This window comes from Anguilla anguilla, chromosome 5 (genome assembly GCF_013347855.1).
Source record: "Anguilla anguilla isolate fAngAng1 chromosome 5, fAngAng1.pri, whole genome shotgun sequence".
In the NCBI taxonomy this organism is placed as follows: Eukaryota; Metazoa; Chordata; class Actinopteri; order Anguilliformes; family Anguillidae; genus Anguilla; species Anguilla anguilla.
The window spans coordinates 3,345,393-3,358,195 of record NC_049205.1 but is presented as its reverse complement, the minus strand read 5'-3'; the positions used below and the strand labels follow the sequence as shown (position 1 = coordinate 3,358,195).

At 45.2% G+C, this 12,803-nt stretch overlaps 1 protein-coding gene across 45 annotated transcripts in view; it reads right to left on the bottom strand.

Annotated features, from left to right (window-relative positions):
* Window positions 1-910: 910 nt before the first annotated feature.
* Window positions 911-12,803, bottom strand: part of LOC118227313 (receptor-type tyrosine-protein phosphatase delta-like) — a 333,188-nt gene continuing 321,295 nt past the window's right edge. For 44 of the 45 annotated variants that reach the window (XM_035417571.1, XM_035417570.1, XM_035417591.1 and 41 more), the window contains 7 exons: window positions 11,791-12,076; window positions 10,076-10,254; window positions 9,073-9,199; window positions 8,067-8,192; window positions 6,490-6,645; window positions 5,300-5,435; window positions 911-4,588 (listed from right to left, as the gene is read on the bottom strand). In XM_035417571.1, coding sequence (XP_035273462.1) covers window positions 4,536-4,588; window positions 5,300-5,435; window positions 6,490-6,645; window positions 8,067-8,192; window positions 9,073-9,199; window positions 10,076-10,254; window positions 11,791-12,076 — 1,063 coding nt within the window. In that variant the 3' untranslated portion in view covers window positions 911-4,535. Of the gene's footprint in view, window positions 4,589-5,299; window positions 5,436-6,290; window positions 6,304-6,489; window positions 6,646-8,066; window positions 8,193-9,072; window positions 9,200-10,075; window positions 10,255-11,790; window positions 12,077-12,803 lie in introns of all 45 variants that reach the window. The other variant, XM_035417614.1, reaches the window with a different exon arrangement.

The window sequence follows — 12,803 nt, the reverse complement described above, 5'->3', positions numbered from 1 at the left end:
TTTTATTCAAAATTGTTTTGTTTTTTTCATTTTGAGTGGATGCAGTTAGGTTTGCATGTATATGCCCGTCCTAGTGGATGAACACATCTTAAAACTGCCTTGGGTAAGCTCATGTCTGATTAACTGAGCATAATTACAGAGGGGCGTCAGTCATTTTCAGTCAGACTAACCTTAATTCACCCTAAATAATTAAAATTAAATATCCTTCATACTGAAATCCCTGGCATCTGGCGATGCAGTTATCCAGTCACCTGCACAAAAAGATATTGGGACTTCAGAAGTGTAACAACAAAAAGAACATCATCCTGAGAATGGTTTAAAATTGAATGCTAAATGAAGCGAATAACTGATCAAGGCCAAAACTTTTCTGTGTAAGCTGAATATGAAGATGGAGCAAATAAAGAGAAGAAATAAAATGAAATAATAATTAGAAATCCTGGAAGATTTGAGCTTGATACGAGTGTATACTGCTTGCCACATATGTAAAGTACAGGAAATCAGACTTGTCCAGTTCCTGTTTCTACAAGTCACAGTGACATTCACAAAGTCAGAAGAAGGGACTCAATCAAGAAATCAAACCTACGAACTTTGGAGGTTCGTTACAAGTTCAAATCCCAAACCACCTTGCTACTGCCGAGACAAGGATTACCCCGAACCAAACAGAGCTCATAAAAGCTGCTTTGCATGTGCTGGCAAAGAGATGTTGATGAAAACACAGCAGTGATACAGCATACAATGTGAATGCAGCAACAGAAACATATTACAGTCTGTGAAAGGCCATTTTTTTCCTGGAACATGGGCAGTATGGATTTTGTGTCAGGCGGTGCGCGTGACAGGTCCAACAGCCGCATCGGTCTTTCAACGTCAAAAGTCAAAATGGAGAGTGGACAATAAGCAAGACTAAAGTGCATAACACTGACATTTTTTATTAGAATTCATTTGTAACAAATGGAACTTGTGTCAGCAAAGAACTGATTTTTATACAGACTTCTCTTGCCACCAATGTAACCTAAGTAAGAAAATAAAATGCACTCCTTTCATTCTGGGGGGGGGGGGGGGAACAAAAAAAAAACCAAAAAAAAAAACATTTTACGTTAACTACTGATCAGAGGTAATCGATTCTTTTAACAAGCCTTTTATTTTTTTTAAATTTATTAATTTTTTTACAATTTATTACTTTCGTTCGATGCATCCAGATGAGAGGGTGAAGAGAGAGAGAGAGAGAGCAGAGAACACGACGTCAACGTTTTGCGATGACACTCCAAACTCGAACGGCAAAGCCACGTGAAAAAAAACAAGATGGTCAAAGATGGCCATGACAGGATCTCGTCGTCCGAGTTATCGTGCCACCAGAAGAGATGCTCGTTTTCAGACACAAACTTTTTATTTTCCCTTTTTTTTTTTTTTTACTTTTTACTTTTTAAAGTCATACTTTTTCCGTGTTATTTACATACACACAAAGTGAAAATTCTTAAATTCTTACAGATGGGTTCAAGTAACGTTATTGGGTTTAGAATCAATAGGGCAGTGCATAGTACAAAGATATAGAAAGTGCAATTCTTCCTAGGAGGCCTCCGTCTGGCCATCTGAGATGTCGTACACATGCATATAAAACAAAATGGAGGGGAAACACAGAGGCACGATGACCGTTTGCTGAAGAGAAATAAAGCACAAGACCGACGTATGACACCTGCACCCGAATGACACTAAAATAATAGCACCTTACTGGTTGCACTCATGACACAAAGGAAAGAAAGAAAAAAAGTAGCTTTTTTTTAAAAAAAAAAAAAAGAAAAATGCCTTTTGCGGTGGACTGAGCGGTTGTGATGTTTGCGTTGCTAGGGAAAAGGGGAAGGGGAACTGGAATGCACATCCACGATGTCCTCCGAGGGAGGACTTAGGGTAGAATCAGAGAAGCTCAGGCTCGATGCATCCATATGAAGAAGAAGAAAAAAAAAAGAACCAGATTGAAAAGCAGGACTCTGCTTGAAGAGGGAGCCATTTTGATTGTCGGGAGGGGGGGGGGGGTTTGTCGAGAGCAGACCTGGGTCCCGCGGTTAATCAACTGCTTCCCGCCATTGTCCAGAGGACACTCGAACGGCGTTTTTTTTTTTTTTTTTTTCCTTTTCGCAACGACTGCAGCGCACCTCGGCCGTCTCTCCCGGCCGCCGTCAGCTCACAGACGCAAGGAGAAAGTGCGTTTACAGCCAAAGTTTGGTCTTCAAACTGCCCAAGGTGCGTTTAAAAAAAAAAAAATCTTTATGCTGGTGCAAACCCTCGTCCTGTAAGCACCCACTTGCACTACCCTTTTACCTGACATTCCTTTCATCCCCACCTGTACTCAACCCAACACCTGCGCCAACGTGACAGAATAACATTCTGTGGTATCGTTTTATCCCCACCTGTACTCAACCCAACACCTGTGGCAATGTGACAGAATAACATTCTGTGGTATCATTTTATCTCGACTATGCCTGCAGTTTCAAAAGTGCTAGTTAAAAAATACTATAACGTTAAAGCATTAAGACGCTTAAACATGAAAACCCAAAACTATGACTAGGCTTAGGGGATTTAATTACAGGGATCGATGTCCTTCACAGGCTCTTGTTCGCCTGTTGTTTCTACGACTGTCGACAACTGGCCTTTCAATTTCCCAGAGAGAACAGAAAATCAACACAGGACCATTTCGCCAGGCTTACTTGCATATATAATTTCAAATAACGTACTAAAAATGAATACTTCAGGTAAAAAGAAATATACACATATAATACATAAAACCTTTAAAGGAACGTTATATATAAAAAACAGGCATACGTTATAAGGCACTCTAAATGTAAAATCAAAAACAATTTTATGCTGTTGAACGTATCGGACCCCTAGGACGGTGACCCCTCTGGCGTGCCGTACTGACTATGGAGGATGAACCCCAAGATCGGCTTTTTTTCGACCAGGCAAACGCAGTCGCCCGCAGAATCGACGCCTCGCTTTCAAGAGGACGGGCATCGATGAACGCTCGGCCGTACAGTCATCGCAGTCCCCTTAACCACTCACAGAATCACTGTGCGGTGAATCACGACGAACAACGACGTCAGCACTACCCATAACACACCTATTTATTGCACAAGAAGTGATGCACTGTGTCAGAATAGATTTCGCCCCATCGATGTGCATTCCAGTGACAAAGATCTCAATTTCCCCCCTAAAATACAGAAATTTCTTTGTGGAAGCTATTTGAAAATATAAATAATCATCTCTCTATGTATAGATTCACTTATATATATATATTATATTTATATATTTTTACTATATATACGGGGGAATTCTTTTCCAGAGGTTATTTTGGCAAGCTGTAGGTGGTCATAACATGGAAGAACTAAGATAACCAGTAGCAGCAACTTTATACTTTGCTCATCCCTGTTGATTCCACAAGGCCCAAGTTAATCTCATAGTCATGATGGGCATTCATAATTAGTGTTTTAAAAAAAAATAAAAAAACAAACAATAACCCTGTAAAAATGTTTAAATTTGGTATTGAACATAGAGGACTGTACAAGAAAACGCTCAACAAATGAACAAAAATAGGAAGAAAATTAAAAACAAATGGAGGAGAGCTACATGAAAAATGTTGATTTCCTCTGCATGGTGGTACATATATCAGAACAGTTCTACAGCTTAAAAAAACCTCGTCAGGAGAAAATAAAACCAAAATTCATCAAATGTTTTGCTTAATTCACCTCATCAAATGATAAAAGTTTGTTTAAAAAAAGGAAATACGTTTACATGGTTAAAAACAAAGCACAGGTTAGCTGTATAGTAAAGTACTAGAAAACTAAATCAGTAAATTTGACTTTTCATGTATGTTAAACATTTCCTATTTTTTCCCCTCATTGTTAATGGACCATGGGGGTGGGGGGCGGGGGGGTGGGATGGGGGTGGTTACTTCCATGAAGTTCAGTTTTGTCAGCACTTCCCAAACCTGGTGTTCTTCAAAAAAAAAAAGAAAAAAAAAAGATGTGGTGTACTTGACTGCGAAACGGTCAGACTTCCTTTACACAGAGTACTGAGTATTTGTGCCAGTCATTTAGCTGTCAGAACTCTGGCTCTGGCTCGTACTGTTGATGTGGTGGCTGGCTGTCCATGACTCCATTTTAGTAAAACCTTCCTTTCCATTTGAAAACCAGGTGAATCCAGGAGGCAACCGAGAGAAAAAGAAAAAAAAACAAAACAAACAAAAAAAACTAAAAAACTGTAACGATGTCCTTAGGATGCCTTACCAGTCAGGACTCCTCTGTTAAAGTCAGAGTGGTTTATCCACTGTAGTCAGTACTTGGTCCACCTGGGATATTTAATCGTTTTACTTTTTGTTTTGTTTTGTTTGTTTTTTTTTTGTGTTTCACATCCGACACTTATCTGGTTTATAGCTTGACGTTAAGAAGTATTCCTCAAGCAGGTGACTATGGCTCAGAAGAGGCTCTGTGATTTCATGGCCCTGCTGCCTCCACTCCAAGGACAGAATGTTTTATGTTGCATAGTGATCAAAACTGCCCAGGTACTCCAGACCAGCCCGGTAGCAAAACTGGTACTGATCCTGAGGAGGGAGGAGAAGAACATAATTATGCACACAACTAAAAGAAGAGCTAACTTCCTACCAACCATTAGCACTTGTTTTTATTTTATTTTTTTAAAATAATGAACCGCTAGTTCATACTGCACAAATGGCAACAAGCTGAGATTCACTATATGGCCAAAAGTATGCAGACTACAGACATCCAACATCTCATCCAAAATGATGGGCATTAATGTGGAGTATGGTCCACCCTTTGCTGCTATAACAAACTCCAGCAAACAACTCCCCGAAACACACATCTGCTCTTGGCCTTAGCGCAGAAGGGTCGGTGGGGAAGCCCGTGGGGAATTTCCACACCAGAAAACTCGCGGAAAGCCAAACCAGCTCTGACTGATGGAACAGTGCCACATCACGCTTCAGCATTTCTCAGCAGATGCTCTTATCCAGACCGACTCACGCAGATATTTTTTGTTACATTTTCTCTCTTTTTTTATTTTTTATAGATACAATCCTTTTATACAGTGGGATGTTTTATTGAAGCAGTACAGGTTATGTACCTCGCTCAAGGGTACAACGGCGGCAGGCAGCAGCCCCAGCCTGAGAATCGAACTCAAACCTTTGAGTTACAAGTGCAGTTTGTTTTTTATTTAAGGCTGGTGTCCCCTGCGGTTTGTACACGATTGACTCCAAAGAAGGGGGGGGGGATAAAGGATATTTTGAATAAGAACGTACCTCCGTCTGCACCATGGCCGGCCTCTGTGTCCTCAGCATCTTGACGGTCTGGAAAATGTCCACCACGCCCTCGTACCTCATTCTCTCCAGGACGATGCTGAGGGTGATGAAGACGCCGGTCCGCCCCACCCCCGCACTGAGAGAGGAAGAGGCAGAGAGAAAGAGAGAGAGAGAGAGAGAGAGAGAGAGAGCTTTTAATGAAGTGACAGTCAGCCTCTGAAATATCTCCCCAGTAATAGGCTCTCACCTGTCAGGTGGTAATTACAGAACAATAAACATTGCTCGTCCCCCCCCCCCCTCCCCCCCCCCCCCCCCCCAGGCACAAGGCTGCCCAGCCAGTGGCTCTGAAGGACGTTTAGTGGAGCTGAACCTCGGGTACAGGCTGCCTGTCAGTGAACCCCGTTCTCTGGACAAGGTTTACGAGGAGAGGACAGGCTGAGCATCAACAGGGAAGCATAAAATACACATCAGGGCATCCAATAAATGCCCACCACCAGCCAAACACTGCTAAAACTTTGACTGCGGCTGGTAAGACCATCTACTCTAACAACAAACCAGGCATTGTTATACTTGTAAAAAGGTAATGTGGCTAATAAAAAGGTTGAAAATGGCTGGTAAAGTATTATTATTTTTGAATCCACAAGTCGCTCTGGCCAGTGGGTGAACAGATTTAGCTTCATGCCCTGGTACGTTTATCAGTGTTTCAGTGTCCCTTTGAGAGGACAGTGCGAGGGTATCACTTTACCTACAGTGCACAGAGTTGGGCCCGTCCCCGTAGCAGAGGGTAGCCCCTTACCTACAGTGCACGGAGATGGGCCCGTCCTGCAGGAGAGGGTTAGGGTAGCGAGGGTAGCTCCTTACCTGCAGTGCACGGAGATGGGCCCGTCCTGCAGGAGAGGGTTAGGGCAGGGAGGGTAGCTCCTTACCTGCAGTGCACGGAGATGGGCCCGTCCTGCAGGAGAGGGTTAGGGCAGGGAGGGTAGCTCCTTACCTGCAGTGCACGGGGATGGGCCCGTCCTGCAGGAGAGGGTTAGGGTAGCGAGGGTAGCTCCTTATCTGCAGTGCACTGAGATGGGCCCGTTCTCTGCAGGGAGAGGGTTAGGGTAGCGAGGGTAGCTCCTTACCTGCAGGCACGGAGATGGGCCCGTCCTGCAGGAGAGGGTTAGGGTAGCGAGGGGTAGCTCCTTATCCTGCAGTGCACGGAAGATGGGCCCGTCCTGGCCGAACTGCTCTTTCGTTTTGTGCACCTGGCCGATGAAGTCGATGAAACCCTCGCCGGACTTCGGCACTCCTTGCTCCGGCCAATCGGTGAACTGAAACTGCCGCACCGTCCTCGACTGGCCGTCCTGTTAGAGCCGGTTCAGACAAAAATGGAAACGCGTTCGTCCAGCCCGTGTGGGAACCATCATTCATAACCGCTCGGAATTTAATCAAACAAAACATAAAACCTACATTTATCGGTAATTTTTGACGCTTAAATATTTGAAACTATTCATCGAAGAAAGATGAATAGTTTCAAATAGAATAGTTTCAAATACAGAAAAAAATGTCAATAAATGAAATGAAAAAAGTAAATGAAAAAATGTTTCAAGACACGTTCAAAAAACCTTCATCTAACACAAACACAATCTGTCATACATAATTGTGTCCTCATCTCTAAAAGAAAATGACCAATTACCTCCAGTGCGAAAAGTGCACTCAAGTGCAAGAAGTACATTCACGGAATTCCATTTCGATACGGAGACGCGTTATCCTAAAAAACCTTTTATTATCTCTGCCCTTTCCGCCAATCTGCCCAGCGGTGTTTGTTTTACCATGAGAGATAAGTCTGCTTTGATGTGCTTCTGTTTGCATGGCTGCTGAAAAGCCGGCTCTGACAAGTGTACAATTCTTAAGAAATACTGTACATTCGCGATAAGAAAAGCAATCCCGCCAAAGTAGCTCTGTAATGTGCCTGGCCTCTTTATCAGGAGGAGCTTTTTGATGGAATTACAGGCTCTCCTCCGCGTTTGCGTTTTTATTGTTCCCACACAACCAGAGTCCGTCAGAGCCCAGTGGGAACAGGCGCCGTGAATCAGGAATGACTTTCTGCTCAGGTAAAAATATTTTAAAACAACTACATGCTGCAGATTAAAGGGTGGTCTAAACGGCACTGTTTGAGGATGCACACACACGTGGGGCGCACACACACACACGCAGGGACTCACACACACACACACACACACACACGGTCTATGCAACCGTGTGCATATGCTACATAAACACACAAACAACTCTTGCCAGATCTGGAACTGATCTGCCTCCGCAGGCACCAAAATGCCCGCTCGGTTTTTTCCCTCACCTCTTTAGGCCTGATCAATGCTTTACGGCCGTGGTTAAAAACCACAGCATTCGTATTCAAACTCCTCCACCGCACAGGTGTTCGGAACGGCCGCGCTCGCCACACAACGGCGGTAAATAAGAGCAATCACGCGCGCGCGTCTCACTCGAACGTGAGCCTGGACAGCTTCGCTAGACGAAAAGGCCTGGCGCTGGATCTCTCCACACTCAAACTCTGCAGTGGAGTAACCCCCCGTGTGAAACGTAGCTGAGGAGGTGGGCACAGAGTCATAAACTCTTAGCTTGATTTGCACCGCAATGCAGTGGAGAGATAACGGGCCGCGTCTACAGCAAGCACGTTACCGTTAAGAACCCAAATCCGCCCCGGTGCTCTCGCCCCAGACAAAAGTACCGCCCCCCCCAGGCCCCCGCGGGGGTGCACACGTACCCTGGCGTCCGTCACTTTGAACTCCCTCAGGATGTACTGGGGCATGTTGTACTCCGCCATGGGGTCCACCACAAAATACTGGTACCGAGCAGACCTCTCCGCGGGCCAGTACTGGTGACATTTCTCCTGCAAGAGAGGGAGAGAGGGAGAGGGAGGGGGGAGAGAGAGGGGGGGAGGGAGGAGGAGAGAGAGAGAGGGTGGACAGAGAGAGAGGGAGGGAGAGATAGGGTAGAGAGACGGAGAAGGGAGAGATTAGGAGACAGAGAGAGAGGGAGACAGATAGGGAGAGAGAGAGTCAGAACAAGAGAGAGGGAGAGAGGGCAAGACAGAGATAGTGAGAGAGAGAGAGAGAATATAAATTATCAAAACAAATCCTAGGAACATTTTTTCTGCTACATTAATCCCGTTTCCTGAGGGCTGTGTATCAGAACTTGTGACAACGCTTTTCCCTGAGAAGTCGGTTCCGATTCAGGGTCTATAAACTCTGGGCAACTCGCCTCTGATTCTGAAGCAAGCTCCTGGTGTGTGAGGTGAGGTGTGCAGTGGACTGGGAACTACCCTGCAGGGGATCGGCAGGGGAACCCTCCAAAACTGGATCCTCTTTAAGCACGACACCTGAGTGTTTCACGTAAACACGGAACAGTACACACTGACTTTTCAGTAAAAGTGAATTCTCCGGGATAAGGGAACTTGCTGAGTACATAATCATTAAAAAAAAAAAAAAATCTGCACATATACTGGTAATAAATATATCAGTAGTGTATCACCTTTGGCACCAGAAAGTCACCTTTTCAGGAAATGACGAAAACGCAAAAACATCTTTTTTGCATTTAGACACCTTTGAGGCTCAGGGCGCTTTGAATAAGCTTTATTAGACACAGAGGCTTTGAGATGCTGAGAGCGGACACACGGGGGCGAGTAGACGGATGAATGCAAAGGAAGAAGAGCAGAGAGAGAGAGAGAGAGAGAGAGTGAGAGGGAGAGAGAGAGAGAGAGAGAGCCTCACCCTCCCCATCTCGCGCAGCTTGGTCAGCATCACCACGATGGTGGAGTTGTGCTCCCACAGCATCCTCCAGAAGTCCTCCGTCGTCTCCGCCAGCGGGCCCTGCGTGGAGATGTAGGCCTTCTGCTGCCTGAAACAAATTTCACCACGATTAACCATAAATACATAAATACATAAATAAATAACACATAAATAAGCAGGGAAATAATTAAGTAAATAAAAAAACAAGTAAGTAAATAAGTAAGTAAAAAGTAAGTAAGTAAATGAATAAATAAAACAAGACAGCACTCCCCCGAACGCAAACACAAAGCAGCTAACTCAACAGATGGCTCTGGGAAGCTTCTCTGGGTGAGATTCTGCCGATGTCATGGGTTTTCTGGTGACAGGAGAAAGGGGGGGCGGGGGAGGGGGGGGCACTGTTCTGCGATGTGTAAGCAACTTTGGAGGACAGAAGGCAGCGGCTGCTGCTGCATAACCGCGTTTGGCAGCGAGGATCAAACCGCCATAAACTGGCCTGATAGACGGCTGAAATATGATTGGCCGGGAGTTTTGCGACAGGCAGGTGTCCGTGAGCCAAGGAGACGGGTTTTTTAACTCTACCATCTTTAAGTGTCGGGTAATGGGAGTCAAACAGGAAGAAATGACAACCGGCAGGGAAATGTTAGCATTAGGATGTGATATGCCAGGAATTTTTTTCCTGTGACTTTGACAGGATTTGTTTGGAGGAATACATATATTCTATATAAGAAAAATTCTAATTAGTGTCAAAAACGCTATACCAAATCCAACCAGAATATTCCCTGATGTTCTTGAAAAATGTTGGTCAACTGGGAAAGAGCAAACACCAAGCAGATGGCCCTTACTGTACCCAATGAATCATTTCCCTGAGGTACGTGTTATTGAGAAAAACATACTCAGAGAACGTTAACAACAGAGAAGAATCGGCGTCTTCAGGAAAGACAGTGTTCTTTTCTCCCACTTGATTCAAACCAATTAAATCCCTTACCTGTAGCCATCGATGAAGCTGGCGTTGATGTAATCAGAGCCTTCCACTCCTCTGATTGGCTGGAGACACACCCTGGTGGACTCGTATGGCATTATATTTACAAGGCGGTTCTTGAACTTGTTGCAGGGAAGATTGGCACTGATGAACCGAGACGTGTGGGCCTTTGTGTTGGCCAAACGCTGGGGAGGGGGGAACGAAGAAAAAAACAAAAAACAAAAACAAGCCTGTTAAATCACACGTTCCTCAGTCTCCAGCCTTTTAACAGCATCTCACACGAGACAACAAAATGGACCGTTTGGGGAGTTAATTTCGGAGACTACCGAGCTGTCCGACCTGTGCTTGCGAAGAAAAGAACTGGTCAAGACAGAACAAAGAGGCAAAAGAAGGAAAAAAAAAGCCTGATTGTGTCCAGACCTTTGCTTTCAGAAAAAATGACCAGTTCTTTTTTATCCACGCCAGCTTACCAAGTTCCAAAGGAAGACTGTGTGGCAGAACTGATAAAAATAAAACAAAAAAAAACCAAAACAAAGTGAGACAAAATGGAGGTCTGCAGCCAAACCTGTTTCACCGGTGCCAGGATGAAGCAGTGCAGAGCACCATGGTGGTTCTAATGAGTGGTAAACGGCACAGCGCCCCCTGGAGGGTGGGAGGTCATAATGCGTGGTAAACCGCTCACAACCAACACACCCCACATTTCACTGAAATTTAACAGGCCAGCGTATCTCCCAGAAATGCCGTGTTTAATTCAGTGGTGACGAATGGAACCAGTAGCCTGAAATACTGCAGGGGGCTTTCAAACAACACGCCGTGTGAAGCACTTATTTCTGGCGGCCAGACAAACGCAGCATCATACTGCCGAAAATGAGCAGACGAATGCAACACTTTAAGTGCCTCCTGTAGAACACATCGGCGCAGTTAGCTTAACGTTCTCATGTTGCCACGGCAGGAACACATTTTATTATGTACTTTATTTTTCTGAGGGGTTGTCAAAAAATTAAAAAAATTTCACCATGACCCCGAGATTCAGTTGGCAAGTGTTGAAGGGTGCTCAGCCAAAAATCCAATTTTCACTTCCCCCCCCCCCCCCAATCAGCCCATGATATCACTAGATATACCAAAAACAAATACTCCAGATACGATTTTAGTAAGTTCCTGCTTTCAAGAATAAACGGGTGCCCACTATCCTTCATGTCAGTAAACAGAAAAGGATTTGAATTGGTGTTGTTTAACCTTCTTTGCAGAGAGCAGGGTAGTCTGCAGAGGGGAGACTCACAGCATGTGTGTGCAGCTGTCCTGGATGTATTGCAATAAAGACGTCAGTAATTCATAAAATCTTTACACAAGACAGCGATCCGTTATGTTCTTTTCCCCACTGTGTCGTTTTTCCCAGGCTGCAATGCACCGTTGCAGGCACAAGGGAAATAAGTGCGTTATGGGAAACTGCAGTGCGTTATGGGTAACTGTTTGCAGATGACTTTTTGTTTTTTATAATTCTTCAATAATTGATATATATATATACACATATATATATGTGCACACACACACATATTCAGAAACATGTACATACCACTTTTAAAATGTAATATGGACATTGCTCTTTAACAACAGACGTTTAATTATAATTAATTTTAGTAAAAACAAAACCCCAGCCACATCCTGGCCATTGTTCATTTCCTCCCCCTCCTCCCATGGTGCATTTCCCCCGTCTCCCTCACCTTGAACTCGAGCTCCATCCCGGTGACGTTCTCGCCGTGCTCCACGTGCGTGAGCTTCTGGATGTAGGCGTACAGGTTGCGGGCGGGCACCTCGGTGTTGCCGCAGGCGACGGCCTCCAGCAGCGCGTCGTGGATGAAGATGTACTGGTCCTCCGTCTGCACCATGTAGTTGCGCTGCGAGCGCATCAGCGTCACGTGGCCGTAGATGTCCACCGTCTTCTCGTGCTTGATGCGCTCCAGCATGGCGTCGATCACGATGAAGCAGCCGGTCCGGCCCACGCCCGCGCTGAGGGACGAGGGAGCAACGGGTGAGTTAAATGCTACCCCTGGTGCCTTATGGGACATGTAGTTTAACTGTGCTCAATGTCATTACATACGGAGAACTGTGCTGCACTAAGGAGTAGAACAAATGGCTGAGTTATGTATCACCCTGGTGATACAGGACCTCGTAAAACTCAACCCCGGTCGTCGCTGCATTTGCGACACGGTGTCACAGAAACTCACTGGCACGCCCAACGTAGCAGACGCTACACATACCTGTAGCGTACGCACCAAACAGGTAGACATACCTGATCAGGGTAAGCAAATATCTGGGCCTGCTTTAAGTTTATTGGGGTATAGCAAGTGCGGGGATAACTAGAAATGCCCAAAATGGAAGGAAAGGTTTCTGGAAGGGGTGGGGTATTACGTGGTGAGGCTCTAGGGATGTATGTTTCAGGTGGGTGAGTCTGTGTGTGGGCGGGTGGGGGTGGTTGGTGTGACGCTGACGAATGTTCGACCTTGAGACCTGTCCAATGAGAAGCGGCTTATTGACAGCCCCTCGGTCTCCGCGCTCTTCTTCCTGTGAGCGTTTCTTAATGATTCCCCGGCGCTAATCGCTTTTCCCCGCGCCGAAGTATCTCAGCCCTCCTCTCTCTGCAGTCTAAAAGCTTTACAGTGTGTGCATTAAAGACAGCTGCACTTTTCCAGCTTTCCACCATAATTACAGTACAAGCCCCGATCGTTCGGTGAAT